At 39.3% G+C, this 20,248-nt stretch overlaps 1 protein-coding gene across 3 annotated transcripts in view; it reads left to right on the forward strand.

Annotated features, from left to right (window-relative positions):
- The window catches only part of Atl3 (atlastin GTPase 3), a 44,913-nt gene that overhangs the window by 13,333 nt on the left and 11,332 nt on the right, over positions 1 to 20,248 (forward strand). For 2 of the 3 annotated variants that reach the window (XM_075973397.1, XM_075973396.1), the window contains exons 2-8: positions 1,469 to 1,683; positions 1,889 to 2,032; positions 7,030 to 7,134; positions 8,263 to 8,313; positions 11,218 to 11,274; positions 11,533 to 11,625; positions 12,855 to 12,993. In XM_075973397.1, coding sequence (XP_075829512.1) covers positions 1,469 to 1,683; positions 1,889 to 2,032; positions 7,030 to 7,134; positions 8,263 to 8,313; positions 11,218 to 11,274; positions 11,533 to 11,625; positions 12,855 to 12,993 — 804 coding nt within the window. Of the gene's footprint in view, positions 1 to 533; positions 624 to 1,468; positions 1,684 to 1,888; positions 2,033 to 7,029; positions 7,135 to 8,262; positions 8,314 to 11,217; positions 11,275 to 11,532; positions 11,626 to 12,854; positions 12,994 to 20,248 lie in introns of all 3 variants that reach the window. The other variant, XM_075973398.1, reaches the window with a different exon arrangement.

Here is a 20,248-nt window from a genome sequence, read left to right on the forward strand (position 1 = left end):
ATTTGAGAATTACTGTGTTTGCCATGTGTCATTCTCATTGTTCAATCAAGCTGTAATAGAATAATAGATGAAAGTTCCAGTGTATAAACTTAGTAATAAGATCTTGGGAGACTCTTGTTTTGGTTGCTTGGTTTGGTTGTATGTGAAAGTTGCTATGTTACTAAGTGAAACAAGATAGACATCTTTCTCTCCCATAAAAGTGAACTGGCAGGGCACTTCTGCATGAAGCTCAGGCCCTGCCTCGCTTGTTGTGCCAGTGCTTTAGGGTGTTGCCTTCCTGTGACTCACTTCCATTTCTCCAGTCAGAAGGGGGAAATGCTTAATCTGGAAGTTGCTTGTTTTTTTTTTTTTCAGTCATAGTCTATTGATCAAAACTTTCATGTGTAACATGATCACAAATTGGTTTGGAAATGTGTTTCTTTTGGGTGGTTAATGTCCTGCTAAAACTTACATAGGGGAAGGGCATGAATTAGACAACAATGACATGTTAAAATTCCATCTCATAAACAGTCTCTGTCTACCTCTTTTCCTAGTTGCTCAAGCACAAACCAAGGCACAATTCTGTCAAAGTACATACACCCTGGGGAACCAGTGAGTTTTTTGGGCTTCCCCACAGAACACAGGTGAGGGATTTCTTACAGGGGTGTGAGCGCTCCTCCTTCTGATAGGTCATAACTGGAGAGCCTTTACCCAGGCAGAATTGCATAATAGGTATCTTAGGGTTATTGTTTTTGTTGTTTTTTATAATTTATTGTTTTTATTTTATGTATATTGGTATTTTGCCTGTATGTATGTCTGTGTGAGGGTATTGGACCCCCTGAAACAGGAGTTATAGACAGTTGTGAACTACCATGTGGGTGCTGGGAACTGAACCTGGATCCTCTGGAAGGACAGCCAGTGCTGAGCCATCTCTTCAGCACCGGTTATTGTTTCTATAATGAAACACTATGACCAAAGCAACTTAGGAGGAAAAGGTTTATTTGGCATAAGCTTGCATGTCATAGCTTATCATCGAAGTCAGGGCAGAAACTCAAGCAGGGCAAGAACCTGGAGGCAGAGCTGATGCATTAACCATGGAGGAATACCCATGCTTGCTTCCTTTTCCTTTTTTTTTTTTTTTTTTTTTTTTTGGTATTTCAAGACAAGGTTTCTCTGCAGCTTTGGAGCCTGACCTGGAACTAGCTCTTGTAGACCAGGCTGGCCTTGAACTCACAAAGATCTGCCTGCCTCTGCCTCCCGAGTGCTGGGATTAAAGGTGTGTGCCACCACCTCTCAACTCTGGGACCTTTTAATTAAATGTTATATTCATTTGTGTGTGTGTATATATTTATTAGTGTTAATGGAGTTCTATTAGTATCCCTGTATACTCCAGCTTCATGGTTATTATATATGTGTCTTGTTAAAGCTTTTGTTCTCTTCATGGTGTGTGTGTATAACTTAATTTCTTTTGGTCTCTAAATGAGCACAGGTGATGCCATGGAAAGTGGACAACCTGGTCCAGTGCAGGTTGTTTTGGTTCACAAAGAGCAACATTCCTTTGAGCTAGAAGAGAGAGCCTTGGCCAGCATCCTCCTGCAAGACCATATCCGAGATCTTGATGTGGTGGTAGTATCAGTGGCTGGTGCCTTTAGAAAGGGCAAATCCTTCATTCTGGACTTTATGCTGCGATACCTGTATTCTCAGGTAAGAAAGAATTAGCTTATTTCAAAGTACAAAGTGAGCAAAATAAGCTCATGAGCTAAAATTGCTTAAGATTTGGTCAGGGGTCTGGGTATGTAGTCTAATGGTAAAGTGCTTGCCTAGCATGTGTGAGGAGGCCCTGTATTTTATCCCCAGTGCCTCAGAAAGCAAAACCAAAATGTGATGGAACATCTTGTTTTTCCTGTAGAAAGAAGGTGGTCATTCAAATTGGTTGGGTGACCCAGAAGAACCACTGACAGGATTTTCATGGCGAGGAGGTTCTGACCCAGAAACCACTGGGATTCAGATTTGGAATGAAGTTTTCACAGTGGAGAAGCCAGGTGGGAAAAAGGTAAGGATGTTAAAAATAAAAAGGAGAGAAAGAAAGGAAGAAAGAAAGAAAGAAAGAAAGAAAAAGACTTAGATGTTATAACAGAATAACCAAATGAGAACTTACGTTTATTTTTTCTTGAGATAGGATGTGGGTGCATACTGCCATGCTTGGTTGGCTCTAGATGAGAACTTTAACATATTCTGTGTTAATCCAATTAGAGAATAATTTTGATCCTTTTATTGCTTTTCTATAGAGCTTTTGACAGTAGATCCTACAGTTTACTCATCTAGATCCTTTACTAAGTAGAAAGCTTGATTTAGGGAGGTGTCAGTATATATTTTATAATAAAAATGTTTGCTTTGTAAAACATTACTCACTCAAACCTCCCTTCCATCTTTGAATTCCTTTAATGAGAAAGACACTCTGCTGTTAAAAAAAAAAGTATTGTAAAACAAAAGAAAACAGTGGTTAGAGCTGTATGTGCTGTTGATACCTATAGTCTCAGCACTGGGATGGCAACCACTTAGAGGCCAGCCTGGGCTTCTTAAAATGTACATCAAAGAGCAAGGCATGGTGACTTATGCCATGCAGTGTAATCCCTACACTCGAGAGGCTGAGGTAGGAAGATTGGCACACATTTGAGGCTAATATGGGCTATAAAGTGTGGGACACTGTTTCAAAAGCAACAAAAAGTGATTTGGAAGTTTACTGTGCTACTGTGTGCTGTGAGACCATTTCTCTCAGTGATGAGTACACATGTAGCTTCTGTTCTTCAGAGAGCTTCCAATATGTCCCCTTCTTTCCTCTTTAGTCTCATTTTTCTAACTAGCAGACATGTGTGACAGTAAACTTTTGTTCAATTGGGATATCAAACTGATTCAGAATTCATCCTCATTCAGTAGTTTTTAGTGTATACATAAAGCTAAACAGTTATCAGCCCCATCTGACTCCAGAACATTTCATTACTTCAAAGGAGCCTCTGGTATTGGTAACAGTCACTCTCCATTTCCAACTCCTTCCAGCTCCTTGTCTCTACTAATTCACTATTGCCTGAGCTGTTAGGAAGCACAGCTGGATGGAGAACTAGGTGTGTTTGCATTCCACCTTCCTTTCTCTCCTTTTCTGTCTTCTCTCTTCCTTGCCTTCCTTTTCTGGTATTGGGGATTGAACATAGTGTTGTGTGTATGTCAGGCAAATGTTCTAGCTCTCAGTTACATCTCTAGTATCTCTATGAAGCTGTCTGTTCTGAGCATATGATACAAGTGAAATGATGTTTTTTGGGTCTGCTCTTATCCATTCAGCTTAATTCTCTTAGAGTATTCAATAGTTCTTTATTACCTTTCATGGCTGAACAATATTCCATTGTATGAAAATAGCATTCTTTTTTAATTCATCAGTTGTGAATATTTGGGCTGCTTTATACCTTTTGTATATTATAAATAATGCTGCCTGTACATGCCCGTAATCTTAGTACTTGGGAGGCTGAGACATGAGTTTCAGGGTAGCTTGGGTTACATTGTGAGATCCTATCTAGATTAACTTCTCCTCTCACAATAAACAAAATACCCAGAGTTGGAGAGTTGGCTCAGTGGCTCAAGAGCATTTGTTGCTGCTCTTTTAGAGGACCTCGGTTCAATTCCCAGCCCCCACATGGTATTTTACAATCGTCTGTAATTATAATCCCAATGCTTTCTTTCAACCTTAGTGGATACAACATATGTGGTGCACAGACATACATGCAAACAAAATAGTCATATACACAAAACAATAAAATAAACACATTTAAAAACTTGTAAAAATACTACCTGCTGCCTGGCGGTGGTGGTGAACGCCTTTAATCCCTGCACTTGGGAGGCAGAGGCAGGCAGATCTCTGAGTTCGAGGCCAGCCTGGTCTACAAGAGCTAGCTCCAGGACAGGCTCCAAAGCTACAGAGAAACCCTGTCTCATATAAATAAATAAGTAAGTAAGTAAGTAAATAAATAAATAAAGCCTGCTTTAAACATCCATGTGCAAGTTTTTCTAAGATTGAAGCTCTTGTATATATTCATATGTTTGCCTTTTGTGTCTTTGACAAATACCTGAGATACACAACTTAAGGGAGGAAAGGTTTATTTTGGTCACAGCTTCAGAAATTGTAATCCTCAGCTGTTCATTGCTGTGGACCTGAGGCTAAGCTGAGCATGTCAGGAGGCTTGTGATGAGGCAGGGTTGACTACCATGGTGGGAAGCACGTGGCAGAGCAAAGCACACACGTGGACAGGAAGCTGGAGACAGACAGGAGGGGCCAGGACAAGCATTTGCCTCAGAGTTGTGTCCTGAGTCATCTACTTCCTCATTCAGTATGAACTCATCAGTGCGTCACCATTATTAATGGGGTGAGTGCCCTCACAGTGAAGTCACCTCTTAATGTTAGATTCAGCACCCGAGGACCAAGTCGTCAGCAAGAGCTTCTTGGGGAAAATGCTGTGTATGTTTCAGTGTCACATGTCAACTCTGTGACTAACATGATTATTTTTTAACTTACTTTATTATTTTTTTAATGTATTGATATTTCTGCATGCATTTATTTCTGTATACCATGTGCATGCAGTGCCTACAGGAGCCAGAAGAGGGCATTAAATCTCCTGAACCAGTGTTTTGGACAGTTGTGAGCCCTATATGTGGATGCTGGGAATCAAACTCGGGTCCTCTGAAAGGGCAGCTAGTGCCCCTAACCACTGAACCACCTCCAATCCCTGTGGCTAACTTTAAAAAAAGATGCCTAATAAACTTCTAACCAACCTGTGTGCATAACTAACAATACAGGAGGCGCTAGTTTCTATTTCTTTCCAGCCCCTGATACTAATTTTTCTTCCTTTTGCATGAGATCATATTTAGTCAAAACTGGCTTCCAATTTGATACCTTATCCTCCTGATTCCTGGGATTACAGGTGTGCACCAATATGCTTGGCTTATTTGTCCTTTATATGAGTAGTAATTTATTTGATGACCTTGTAACCCCCACTACCTTTGTCTTGAGACCTCTCTCTCTCTGTGTGTGTATTCCTGTGTTGGTGAATATATATTTATGTGTGTTTGTGTACAAACATATATTGAGGCCAGAGGAGAGCCTTAGCCTTTGGTGTCATCCTTAGGAATGTTATTTTTCTCTTTTGAGACAGTGTCTCATTGGCATGGAGTTTACCAATTAGGCTAGACTGTTGGCTAGTGGGCTGCAGGGATCCTGTCTCTTCTTCCCTAGTGTTGGAATTCTAAGTGCACACCATGAAGTACAGGATTTTCATATGGGTCCTGAGGAGTACAAACTCATTTTACAAGATGAGCACTTAACTGACTGGAGCCATCTCCTCTCTAGCTCTGCTCGCGCACGTGCGTGCGTGCGTGCATGCATATGTCTCTGTGTGTGTGTGTGTGTGTTTATTATCCAGAATAGTATGTATGAAGTAGTAAGTCATCGTGGTTTTATATGACCTATTATAATTTGTATTTTACTAACGACTAATGGTATTGAACATTTTTCAGGTACTTAATAGCCATTTGTACTTCTTTGGAGTAATATCTATTCAAATCAAATCCAAAGTTTACAAAATTTTTTATTTTATGTGTGTGGGTGTTTTGCCCATGTGTATGTCTGTACCATGTATATAAATGATATTCATGAAGGCCAGAAGGGGACATCAAATCCTCTGTAACTGGAATTATAGACAGTTGTTAGCAACCATATCGAACCTGGGTCCTCTGGAAGAGTAGCAAGTGTGCTTGACTACTGAATCATCTCTCTAGTCCCTGATTTATTTATCATTATAAATTAGCTTACAAAGTCATGGGTTTCCTTACCCTTCCACTTTCAAATCATGTGGTTTCTAGTAACCCCATCTCTCTCTCTCTTTCTCTGTGTTTTATATATTTATTTATTTATTTAATTTTTTTTTTTTTGAGACAGGGTTTCTCTGTGTAACAGCCTTGGCTGTCCTGGAACTCTCTAGACCAAGCTGACCTTGAACTCAGAGATCTGCCTGCCTCTGCCTCTCAAGTGCTGGGATTAAAGGTATTCACCATCCACTCCTGGTTTAATCCCATCTCTATTAAAGCCTCCCTTTTTTCTTTTTGGCTTTTACACATTCATCCACATAAATAAGGCTTACCTAAAAAATTAGAAACTGGGATCTGCATATGAAAGAAAACACGGTGTTTGTTTTTCTGAGCCTGAGTCACCTTGCTTAATATACTATTTTTCATTCCTATATATTTTATTGGGAGTTGCATTTTTCTTTAAGGCTATAAAATTCTTTCGTTTACATGTGCTGTATTTTTCATTTACTCATCTGGGATGAATTTCTTACTGCGAAATGAATTGATTTCATTTTGTTACTGCGAATAGAGAAGCAATGGACATGAATTAGCACACATCTGTGGTAGCATAGGCTTTTGGTATGATTGTGAGTAGTATTAGCTAGATCATATTTGTTTTATTTTTAATTTTTAAGCCACTGCTTTTCATAGTGGTTATTCCAGTTTACATTCCCAGTAAACAAATATTTTATAATTTAATTAAAAATGTTAAAACATGAAATGCCTGGTGAATAGTGAGAAGTGGCTGGCTATGACGCTGACATTTTTCTTTGGTGGGATAATTTTATCTTTATGTTGCTACATGTACTTGTGTTTTGTAGCATTTCACCAGGTCAGAGCAGATACTGACACCTAGCAAGGCACCTAATTGCATTTTTCTGATAGAACCTACAAGCAGGGGTTGGGTAGCTCATGTAAATGTTACTTAAAAATTTTTTTCTTTTTGATTTTTTTAAGATGGTATCTCATTCTATAACCCATGCTGGCCTCTAACTCCTTATGTTGTCCAAACTGATCTTGAACATAATGACCATCCTCTTGTCTCAGCTTCTCAAGTGCTGGGATTATAGGGTGGGATATCAGGTAACCGTGTACTTTTATTCTTTGCATTCTCCTTTTCTTCATTTTAATTTTTTTTTTGCTTTTCCTTTCCTTTTCAAGGTTGCAGTTGTTCTGATGGATACCCAGGGGGCATTTGACAGCCAATCAACTGTGAAAGATTGTGCTACGATCTTTGCTCTAAGCACCATGACTAGTTCTGTTCAGGTAAGCTCCCCTCCTCTGCTCCCTTTCTTTGCCCATCTTCCCCTTTCCCTTCCGCCCTCCCTTCTTTTGGGGATTGAACCTAGGACCTTGACAATGCTGGGTCAACCTTGACAATACCTTGACTATTCTACACTAGCTCTCTAGTCTGTTAGTTATTTTCTCTTGACAAAGTTCTTGTGGTTGTATACGAGAGTTCTTTTTAGATTGTGTTCTAGTTTGCTCTTCTGCGATTGTGATAAACCACTCTGATTAAAATCAACTTGGGGAAGAAAAGGTTTATTTGGGTTATACTTCTAGGTCACGATCCATCATTGAGAGAAGACAGCAGGAGCTCAAGGCAGGAATTTGGAGATCTGGAGACAGGATCTAAAGAGAATGCTGCTTATTGGCTTTTTCCTGCTCATGCTTAGCTAGTTTTTATATGTATAATTTCAGACCTACCTAACTAGGAGTGGTACCTCCTGCTGTGGGCTGGACCCTCCCATATCAGTCACCAATCAAGAGAATCCCTTCCTGGATCAGCAGTTAAGAGCACTGGCTACTCCTCTAGAGGACCCAAGTTCAATTCCCAGCACCTACTTGAAAGCTCATAACTGTGTGTAACTCCAGTTCCAAGGGATCCATGGCACTAGGCATACATGCGGTGCATATACCTGTACAAAGTACCATACAAATTAAAAAATAAATCTCGAAAAGAAAGGAAGAAAATCTCTTCTAATCATGGCCATAGGACAGTCTGTTTGAGGAAGTTAATCAGTTGAGGTTTCTGATTTCTCAGGTGACTTCAGGATTGTGTCAAGTTGTTAAAATTAAAGCAACATAAGCTACATGCATAACTTAAACTTTTAAGCTCAAAATGAGTTTTTTATAAGTATATACAAAGCATTTCAAGAAAAATCTCAAACCTCTTAACCTGTTTTAAACTATAAAGAAGGAAGTTTTGGATTTTAGTCTTATATTCTTATTTTTCCTAAAAGACTGGTAATACTGCTGTATATAAAAATAGCCCTCATATGCTTAAATGCAAATCTTGAATTGTACAAAGCTCCATCCATCCAGTATTCTAAGCTAATTGGGGACTTGTTTGAAGTAAGCCAGTATGCTATCAATCTGGATTTTGTTTTCTAGATTTACAATTTGTCCCAGAACATTCAGGAAGATGATCTTCAGCAGCTACAGGTAATAAGAAAGGGTAATGGGAATAGTGGCTGAAAGATAAAGTATCAAGTGTTTTTTATCCTGTGGAATCTACACATGAAAGCAGAAGGGGGGGACTGTCTGAGGACAGGAAAGAGACCAGGGAGGAGGAGGGATGTGAGAAAATAGCAGTGGGTGGGTGGGTGGTGCTGGAAAGAGGCTCAGTCATTGAAGCTCCTGCTGTGCAAGCATGAGGACCTGAGTTTGAAACCCCAGCACTCACATAAAATGAACAGCCAGGGGTGGTGGCTCATGCCTTTTATCACAGCACTCAAGAGGTAGAAGCAGGTGGATCTCTAAGGCCAGGTGAGGCCAGGCTGGTCTACACAGTGAGTTCCAGCATGGTGGTCTGCTAACCCCAGTGTTGGAGAGGGAGATAGGACAATATCTAGAGTTCACTGGCCAGTAGTCTAGACAACTGCGTAGTTCCAGGTTCTGTGAGAGATTGTGTTTCATAAACTAAGGTTGAATGGTATAGAAGAAACCTGACATCCTCTGGTCTCCCATACACATGCCCTAGCATGCATACACACCTCACAAACACACACGCATATATACACACATGAGCATGTACATATGCATATAACACACATATTATACACACAGCAAAAACATATACGTATAAAAACAGAAGAAATAAAAGCAAACAGCTATATGTATTCCTCATAATTTTCTTTGTTTTTTGTTTTTTGAGTATTGTTTTTTGAGATAGAATCTCTCTATGTATCCCTGGCTGGCCTGGAACTCACAGAGATCCACCTGCCTAAACCTCCAAAAGAGCTGGGATTAAGGCCATGTGCCACTACAGCCACCCTTTAATATCATGATTATCATTTTAAAGAATTTAAGAATAAGCTGGGCGGTGGTGGCACACGCCTTTAATTCCAGTACTCAAGAGGCAGAGGCAGGTGGATTTCTGATTTTGAGGCCAGCCTGGTTTACAGAGCAAGTTTTAGGGCAGCCAAGGCTGTTACACAGAGAAACTCTGTCACAAACAAACAAATGGATCTGGTGAGATCTGGTGAGATGACTCAGTAGAAGTGTTAAATCCCTAGAACCCACATGTTGGTAAGAGAAAACCAACTCCTTAAAGTTGTCCTCTACCTCTGCGTGTGTGTGTGTGTGTGTGTGTGTGTGTGCACAAATAAATAAATACAAAAAAGTTAAATGTACCTGTCTTTCTTTGTCTTCCTTGTCTCGAGACTGGATGGTCTTGGACTTCTGATTTTCCTGCTTCTACCCTCCCAAGTGCTGTGATTAGAGTGGAACTAGCTCTTGTAGACCAGGCTGGCCTCGAACTCAGAGAGATCCACCTGTCTCTGCCTCCCAAATGCTGGGATTAAAGGCGTACGCCACCACCATCTGGCTACCTTCACAAGTCTGTGAGAGAGACATGAATGGACAGGCATAGTGGTTCGTTCATTCTACTTTGAAGACTACTGTCAAAATACTCTGCAAACTCAATGGTATATTTTCTACAGAATTGCTAAAAATAAAAAGTGTTGAGTGGGGATGGGCCAGTGAGATGGGTAAAGGTGCTTGCATGTAGGCCTGATGTCACAAGTTCAATCCCTGAATCCCACAGGGTAGAAACAGAGAACCAATTCTACAAAATTGTCCTTTGATCCACATAAAAGGGGTCACACACACACACAAAATGAATACGTTAAATAAGGGAGGCTGGAGATGTAGTTAAGTGGAAAAACAACTGCGTATCATGTGTATACCTTAGGTCAATGTCCAACAACACTCCATTACAAAGTTTGATGTTAAAGTCTAGATTTAAAAAAAATGTATGTATGTATGTGCATGTGTGTTTACATGCCATGGTACACACGTGTAACTTAATTTGGGAGTCCATATTCACGTTCCTCCTTGTTAAGACAGAATCTATCTTGTTATTTTTGCTGCTGTGTCTTAAGCTAACTGGCCTGTGAGCTTTGAGTCTTTGTTCTGACTCTCCATCCCATTTTGCTGTACGAGTGCTGGGATTATAGATGCAAACTACCACATCTGACTTTTTGTGTGGGTTCTGGGGCTTGAATTTGGGTTAGAGTCCTCAGACTTTTACCCACTGAATGATTTTCTCTGACTAAACTTTTGTTAAGATTGCATACACTACTCTTGTATTTCTCTGGTAGAGGGTAGGACCCAGGGTCAGATTTCTAAACATTTCTTTAGTTGTCAGTCCCAGCTTTTCATTTCTCAGCTGTTTAAGAGTTCTGCTAAGAGAATGTTTTATTTCTTGGGCCTTTTTGCTTCCTCACATTTGTTAGCAGGGCATGAAATGTTGGAACTGGACATTTGTTCTGTTTCTTTTTGCCCTTCGTGTTGTGACAAGTTCTTTGTACTGTCACATTCTTTCATGTTCTCTTTGTCCTGTGAATTTGACAGTTAAGCTTCATTTTATTATACTTAACTGTGGCTTCTTGAAGAAACAGATAAATATATGCAGGAATCCTAATCTGCGTGAATTCATTGCCATTTTAATGGTGTAGATATTTACTATACTAACAGGACTTTTGCTGTTGGAGATAACAGTGCACAAAATGGTAATGCCCCTGCACTGTGGTCGGAGTGCTCATGGTGATTAAAGGCTAAATTAATATTTACAATTTTTTAGATTTATATGTATAAGTGTTTTTGCCTACATGTATGAATGTGCCTGGTGCCCATGGAGGTCAGAAGAATGTTATATCCCCTGGAACTGGAGTTATAAATGATTGTGAGCCTCTATATGGGTGCTAGGAATCAAACCCAAGTCCTCTGAAAGAACAAGTGCTCTTAACTACTGAACCGTCTTACCAGCTCCCAAATATTTTTGCAAAAGAATACTATAAAACTATTTTAAAGTAGTTTCAAGCCACTAACTCTTCTTTTCTAAAGCTCTTCACAGAATATGGACGTCTGGCAATGGATGAAATTTTCCAAAAACCCTTCCAGGTAAAGCACTATAGAGTCACAGTTTAGTTCACAGTTCAGCAGATGTGCCTGTTTTTAATATAACCTATAAACTACAGTTTGTTTTGCTGTTTTTTTTTTAAGACTGACTCTTGTTACTTAGCTAAGGCTGGTCTCCTTCAGCATGCCCTTTGAAGAAGATTCTGCTAATCTTTCTGCTAAAGTATTACAGTAATAACTAATTAATCTTGAATATGCACTTGTACAGGGTTATAATTCTGTTCTTTTCTGCCATAATAGACTCTGATGTTTTTGGTTCGAGACTGGAGTTTTCCTTATGAATATAGCTATGGACTGCAAGGAGGGATGGCATTTTTGGATAAGCGTTTACAGGTAAGTGGGAGATCTGAATAATTACCTAAAAGTAGTAACTTACTCATTTGCTTTTGACTGTTGGAGGGGGCGGGCCGCTTGTTTGTCCCTTCCACCCGGCTAGCTTACACCCAAAATAACCACACAGAAACTGTATTAATTAAAACACTGCTTGTCCATTAGCTCTAACTTCTTATTGGCTAACTCTTAAATATTAGTTTAACCCATTTCCATTAATCTGTGTATCGCTTCGTGCCAGTGGCTTACCAGAGATTCTAACTGGTGTCCATCTCAGGCAGAGGATCCATGACTTCTCTCACTCTATCTTTCTTCTCAGCATTCAGTTCTGCCTTCTCTGCCTACCTAAGTTCTGCCCTTTCAGGCCCAAAAATGCAGTTTCTTTATTCATTAACCAATGAAAGCAACACATGAACAGAAGACCCCCTACACCATTTGACTATTATATTTAAAGCATATTATTGAAAATGATACTCTGTAAAATGTTTATAATTATTATAAGCCAGTATATATTTTGTTAAAATTTTAAAATTGCATGTATATATTAGTATGTGTGATAGAGAGGAGAGCACTGCAGTATTCATGTGAAGGTCAGAGGACAGCTTGTGGCAGTTAGTTCTCTCTTCACCTGTGGGTCTCAGGGACCAAGCTTAGGTCAGTACCTTTCCCTGCTGAACCATCTTTCTGGCCCCAGTATTTTTTTCATGGTAAAGTTGAAGGGCCTGGGCATATGATATATAGGCACTGTAGAGGAACTCTGAGCAAAAGGCCATTATAATTATAATTTCCAGTTGTTATTTGGATCAGGTTCTATTTGTGCCTTTAGAATGTCATGTTTATAATTGTAGTTCTGTTCTTATTCGTTATTACTTGCTTTGGCATATGTACATATATATATAAACCAGCCTAGCCTGTTCCTAAAACCGAAGCACAGGAGACTTTTGTCAGTCACTGCTAGCTTATTGGATCCTCCTTCTGGCCAACAAGGCTTCTCTTCTTCTTAAATGTTGTGCAATGCCCTTTAAAATCAAGTCTTTAGTAACTGCTCTCTGTTAGCTATGGGAACAAAGTGCACGGTCATGCACTTACTGCTTTTGGGGTTCTGGCTCTTCCCATTGGTCACTCTGATCTGTCAGTCAGGAAGTTTTCTTTCCTTTGTCTTTATGCTAGTGGCTGCTAGTGACAAATACCAAATTATTTTTAGCTGGTAAACTGTTGATTTTCCTTGGCAGGTGAAGGAACATCAACATGAAGAAATTCAGAACGTTCGAAATCATATTCACTCATGTTTCTCGGATGTTACCTGTTTTCTCTTACCACATCCAGGGCTCCAGGTGGCCACAAGCCCTGACTTTGATGGGAAATTGAAAGGTGTGTTACATACATTGTTACTGTACATATGATTTGATCTTTGGAATTCAATTATAAGTCAAATGGATGGTTATGAGAACAAATGTGGTTTCATAGAGAGAGTAGCATTAGTCTAACTCAGATTTTGCTCCTGACTTACTGTGACCATCAGAAGGATTTTGCCTATTTCACAAACTGGAAATAAGATGATGTTCTTCAGGGATCTTTCCAAGAGATAAATTATGGTTCCCACCTTACAGGAGATCAAAGTGCTGAATAAAGGAAGACAAAGTCAGGACATCCAGTATTTTTCAAGTACAATTATCTTCCTCAGGAAAAGTACACGATAGACAGCTAGGTTACTGTCTAAACTTGTGTTTGTAGCAAAAGCTGATGCTGGGTCATGGGCTAACGTCAGAATTGCTGAGTTGTTGGTGGGTTAGAGAACCAGGATGCTTGGGTACCATTATCTTATTTTGTTCCTTATTCCTGGAGGCCTTGAGTCACCTGATGGCTGGCCCACAGTTTATACTTGCTAAGCAGTTTGTTTATTGGCTGATCAGAGTCTCTTAATTTTCCCTAAAACTCTGATAATAGTAGCTGCCAGCTTTACAGTCCCTTTGTGTTCCCAGTGTTGTGCCAAGTGCTTTCAAACTAAGTTCACAGTAATTCCATGAAGTTACATCATTTCTTTTATCTGGTGAAAACAAGGAAAGTTAAGCAACTCACTCAAAGTTCTCAGCTAAAAGCAGTGGGGCAGAGGTTCACGTCCTGATTCTGGTACCTTAAAGCCCGTACCATGGGAATAGTCGTTCATTGTTGTTTGAAGGAAGTCTTTAAAGAATATTTACTTGTTGAGTTACCAGGACAACTTTCCTTTTAAAAGCAGTCTCAGTGTATATGAAATACATAGTTTTCATTTTTTTATTTAGTTAATTTAAGAAGAAGAATATATTTGTCTGTCAAAATGTACAGACATAAGGCTAAAGAGATGTCAGTAGTTTAGAGTGCTCTTTGGTTCTATCGTCTGTCCGTGTCCCCCCTACCCTGCATCAAATAGTTCACAACTGTCTGTAACTTCAGTTTCAGGGGATCTTCTGCCTTCTTCTGACCTGGCTGGGTACTGGCATGGACATAGTACACATAACATATGTACATGCAGCCACACACACATAAACTAAAAATGGATACTTAACATTTTTTCTTAGATTTATTCTGTGTGTATGAGTATTTTGCCTGCTTATATGTTTGTGCACCATGTGTGTGTCTGGTGCCTGCAGAGCTCAGAAAAGTGTTCTGGATCCTCTGGAACTGGAGTTATTGATTGTTGTGTGCCTCCATGTAGATTTTGAGACCTGAACCTGGATCCTCTGCAAGGGCAACAAGTATGCCTAACGACTAAGCCATTTCTCCAGTGTGCATTCATGAGTGGTGATAACATATTTGTGTGTATGTGTGTGTGTGTGTGTATGCATGTGCAAATAGTGATAACATATATATTTTTTCCTCTTTATTTTTTGAAAGGGCAGGATCTCATGTAGCCCAGGCTGGTATCAAACTCAGTTGGTAGCCAAGAGTAACTTTGAACTTTTCTTCCTGCCTTTGCCTTCTGACTGCTGAGATTAAGATATACACCGCTGTGCCCAGCTGGAAATGTTCTTTCAGCATTATGGTGCTTCATGGTTATCTGGATTTTTATAAAATCTAAGCTGTTGAATTTTTGTTTGTTGTTATTTAGCCCTGCCTTACCTGGGAGTTGATATGTAGACCACCCTGGCTTTGAACTTGGAGCAATTCCCCTGTTTCCACTCCTTGAATGGTGTGATTCCAGATGTGTTCTGCCACACCTAGTTCAGGAGGATGGATCAGAGTGACTTTGTGCCTTGTCTCATGGGGAGCTCAGGTTACCAGGTATACGCATAGAAAAATGGCCTTTCCTATCTTAAGGCATTTTAATATTTCAAAGCCTTCAGTTTTGAAACTCAGTTTCATTTTAACATTTTTATTTAGAAAGTAGACCGTTTTTAAAAGTTGTGTGACTGTGACTTGAAGGTGTGTTGTGACTGGGATGCACAATGTTTGCATTCCTGTGCTTGCCTTTAACAAGGTACTACAAGCTGGGCCGCTCAAGACAACAGAGATGTGTTCCTTTACAGTTCAGGAAGCTAGACATGTGGAGTGGTGGCTGCTTCCTTGCAGGGGCTCTGAGGAGAACCGCTGCTGTGCCTTTTTCCTGGCCCTTGGGAGGTGATGGCAATCCTTGGCATTCTTTGACAATGGTTGTGCCTCTAATTTTTTTGTTGTCGTATGGCTGTCTTCGTATCTTCTTCTTCCTACCAGCCCCTCAGTAAATTTAAGGCCCTCTCAGAGCCATATTAAGTCCTTATCTTAGTGAATCACGTTTGCTGGGACACCTTCCAAGTAAGGTCACATTCTGAGATTACAAATGGATGTGTGTTTGGGGAGGAGGCACTGTTTTTTTCTTTCATGCTTTCTTATTGTGTATATTCAATAAAACAACCAATACAAACACACTTATGGTTGTGTACAAATCCTTGCCAGTACATAAAGATAAACCAGAGTTTGTGTATATAAAATACACACAATAATCATGAAATTACTTGTATATTTGTGGAGTGCTAATTTAAATGATTAAACTATGAACTGTATTTATCAGATGGGTGAAGAGATTAAGGTTTTCAAATGATAATGCTGCTAGCACTTTTCTTACATGTTACATGTTTCTACCTAATATATTTGCTACTGGTGGAGAAGACATGACCTCACTTGGAGAGACCTATTTTTGTATAATGGTAGATTTGAACTTCACTGGGGTATTTTGTCAAGTACTGGAATAAAAATGACTTCATCTTCTCCATACTGTATTTGAACCTTTTTCATTTTTAACTAAGCCGCAGCTCAACTATGGTACATAGCATTTTGTTACTCTTCTCTCTAATAAGGAGAACTTAAGATCCAAAAAGTGCTTTCTTTCTCAGGAGGGAGAGAAATGTTTACTCCATTGTCTACACATAGAGTTTGCTGATGGTTTAGTCACTAAACAGGAAGTATGTGGTTTCACACTGTTTATGTTTATGAAACGGAGCAAATTTAGTGTAAGCAATCAATCTCCAGTCTCATGACTAGGAACCATTTGGTTCCCTCATTCAAGATAGAACCATATTTTTAAAAATTATTTTTAGAGATAGGGTCTCACTTAGCTATCCTCTGGAATTTACTGTGGTAGACCAGGCTGGTCATGTACTCACAGAGATATGCCTGTCTCTGTTTCTGAAATGCTGGGATTAAAGGTGTGCACCACCACAAATAGCCTCAAAATAGAATTATAAAATAAAATAGGGTTTAATTAATTAAATAATTAATTAATTTTTTACATATGAGAAGGCAAGTCCAAGAAGGGCTAGAGGTATGTAGCTCACTTATAGGGTCCTCCCTGGCATGTATAAAGCACTGAGTGTGATCCTCAGCATAGAGCAAAAACCAAAAAGCAACCAAACACAAAATTGAGACCAAACCCAGACACAGACCCTAATCTGCAAACTCCCAAACCTAAATTATTGACAATATGTGAGTCATTACAGCAATCAGAATAGCAGAAATATGTTAGCATGTTATAGTTTCTTTTTTTCTTTCCTCAAGACAGGGTTTCTCTGTAGACCAGGCTGGCCCTGAACTCACAAAGGTCTGCCTTTCTCTGCCTCCCAAGTGCTGGGATTAAAGGTATATACCACTACCACTTGACTGTGTTATAGTTTTAATGCATAGTAATTTGGTGATATCAAAATTTTAATTTTTTTCTTGGCTCTAGTGTTCTGCTTTTAAGAGTTTATCCTAAGAAATTTTCCAAATGGGTAAAAATTATGTTCAAAGATACATATTTGGTAGGGATAACTTCAAATCAAATGTGTACTTACAAGGAATTAGTTGATTTATGATATGTTAAACACAGAGTATTTAAGTTTAGTCAAGTCCAGTCATTAGCCAAGTGTGTTTTGGTGGTACACACCTGTAGTTCCAGCACCAGGAAGGCAGAGGTAGGAGCATCCAACTTGAGACCAACCTGGGATGCAAAGGGAGACCTTGTCTCAAAGCAGTTATTAAAAACAATGAGGTAGATATTTGGATCTATGTACATAAAGAGGAGTCGGGGATAAATTATTAAATGTAAGAAGATTAAAGAATAGCATATGAAATCTGATCCAAAAAATTAAGTTGTACTGTATTGGTTGACATAGGGTCTTGCTTGTTTTGTAGTCATTGCTAGCTTCAAACTGGCTATATAACTAACCTTGAACTGCTCTTCTCCTGTTTTATCCATCCCAGAGCTAGGATTACAGACTAGTATCATCTTACCTAGTTTACAAGTACTTTAAAAAATGAAAACACTTGCCAGGTGGTGCACACTGTTAATCCCAGCACTCGGAGAGGCAGAGACAGGAGGATCTCTGAGTTTGAGGCCAGCCTGCTCTACAGAGTGAGTTCCAGGATAGGCAGGGCTATACAGAGAAACCCTGTGTATCTTAAACACTTAAAAGTACAATTTTCCTTTTTTACCTCAATTTTAAAATCTGTTAATAGTTTGTGTCTGTTTAAAGAGCTACAGTGTAGTCAGATACTATATACCTTTTCACTCAGCAATGACCTTTGTACAAAATGGTCCCAGAGATTATAGAGCCCATGAATGTCATGTCTGCCTGATACAGATTTGTACATATCATATGCATTAGACAATGTTAGCACAGTAAGGAACTTACCTGATGACATAGTTCTTAGATTTTACCCCTGTTGCTAAGCAATACTATACTGTTAGATTAAGTGACTATACTTTAGATTTATAGGTGGATAGTTTGTAATTTTAGATAAGTCAGAGAATAGCTTTGTGGAGGTCTCTTCTACGTTTAGGTGGGATCCAGGGATTAAACTCAGGTCGTGAGACTTGCATAGCCAAAAGCCTTTTATTCACTGAGGCATGTTGTACCCATTTCTTGGAGACATTGTCTTAGTATGTCCTTGGATGGCCTAGAACTGGTTATATAGCCCTAGCTGACCTTGAATTCATTTGTTTACCTCAGCTTCCTAGTGCTGGGATTTCCAGCATATACCTCTAAGCCTGGCTTTATTGAGCAGCTTCTGTGAAGAATAAGTGCTAACCTGAAAAAAGATGACTTATAAATATTTGGCTAGGACTGACCTGAAAGTCACACAATTTTTAAAAATTTTTTGGAGACACAGAGTCCAAGCTGGCCTCTAACATTCTAGGTAGCCAGGGATGGCCTTACCTCCCAAGTTCTAGTGTTGTAGCTGTGTGCTACCATATCTGGCACCACACGTGGTGGACTTTATTGTGATTGTAAGTAGAACCCATGTGGGGGTGACTCAGAAGGGAAAGGCACCTGCTGCCAAGTATCATGATTGTAGTAATCTCAGGTCAAATAGGAATTTAGCTGTGGTGTCATAGAAGCTAAGCTGCTGTGTCTTTTAGTAGAGGGTCAACTGCTTTTTTGAGGCATTGTTTCATCATATGGAGGATGACTATGTCATCAGCATAAAGAAAACTATTCCTGGAGCGGGGAGATCGCTACAGAAGCTATTTATGTATTTCCTTAACCAGACACTAGGGCTTAGTCTTTTTTGACGTCATGAGTGACTGGACCGACTGTCTTGAGACAGTTCTTTTATGATTTGAAAGCTGTTATTTTGGAATTGCCTTAATAGGCATAAGTAGTCTGAGATCTTTAAATCTTGGTGTCTGCATCCTTTTGGGACTATGAAATAAGTAATCTTGGTTTTTGAAATAGTCCTTCAGTATAATGAAAGATGAAACCATAACATGGTTAAAAATAGACAATATGTTATCACGTTTAAAAAGAGGATCAGAGAGATAGCTCAGGAAATAAAGGCCTCCAAGCCTAGACTCACGGGGTAGAATGAGAATGACTACCACAAGTTGTCTTCTGACTTACACACAAACAGGTATGCACTTGTATGCACACACACATTAAAAAAAAATTCCCCAAAGAATTAAAAGGTATTTAATGAAATGTCATTTTTTTGTAAGGTTCTATAGTTTAACATACGTAAGCAAGTAAGTTTCTGTAGAACAGTATAGTGTGTCCACTACTTTATACTTTTTTCAGAATAGGATTTAAAGTACAGATTTTTAGATTTTTTATTTTTACTTTTATGTGTTTACATGTTTTGCTTGCACATATATCTGTGCACTATATGAGTGCAGTTCCTGCAGAGGCTAGAAGAGGATGTTGGGTCCTCTGGAACTGGAGAAGAGGAGCCAGTTCTCTTAACTGTTGAGCCCTCTCTAACCCCTTAAGTATGAGCTTAATGATTCATCCTACCTTTTTATTTCTTAAAACTTAATGGGTTCATTTTTTCATATTATAATTAGGTTTATTGATGTGGGGTGTCCTTCTGTATATGTGTTGCTTTTATTAGTTGGTGAATAAAGCTGTTTTGGCTAATGGCTTAGCAGAGTAAAGCCAGGCTGAAAATCTGAACAGGATAGGGAGAGTAGGCAAAGTCGAGGAGACACCATGTAACTGCCGAAGGAGAAAGATTCGAGAACATTACCTGTAAGCCACAGCGTGGTGGTGATACATAGATTAATAGAAATGTGTTAATTTAAGATGTAAGAGCTAGGAATATGCATGAGCCATTGGCCAAACAGTATTGTAATTAATATAGTTTTGTATGATTATTTGGGTCTGGGTAGCTGAGAAACGAAAGTGCAGTCTCTGTCAACAATTAATGGAGTGCTGAAGAGTATCTTGATAATGGGCAAAACTTTATTTTCATTTGACTGTTGGAACCTCATAAAGATATTAGATTTATATAAATGATATTTCTGATAATTAATTCTCCTACATCTTCATAGTCAGATCTGTTTATTCTTACTTTGAGGAAAGGGCACCTCTGCTTGATAAATCCCCTGAACCTGCTTTGAGAACCTTGTGCAACCTACAAAGAGTCAGTTTTCTGACATAATAGCCTTTTTACATTAAGGTGGCCTGGGAGCTTCTGATGAGATACTTAGAAGTAAATAGCAGGAGGTACTCTTTGAGTGTAGTTGTTTTTTTTTTTTTTTTGAGACGGGGTTTCTCTGTGTAGCCCTGGTGGTCCTGGAACTAGCTCTGTAGACCAGGTTGGCCTTGAACTCAGAGATCCACCTGCTTCTGCCACAGTAGTGCTGGGATTAAAGGCGTGTGCCACCACCATCCAGCAACTTTTTTGGGGGAGACAA

This window comes from Microtus pennsylvanicus, chromosome 5 (genome assembly GCF_037038515.1).
Source record: "Microtus pennsylvanicus isolate mMicPen1 chromosome 5, mMicPen1.hap1, whole genome shotgun sequence".
Classification (NCBI taxonomy): Eukaryota; Metazoa; Chordata; class Mammalia; order Rodentia; family Cricetidae; genus Microtus; species Microtus pennsylvanicus.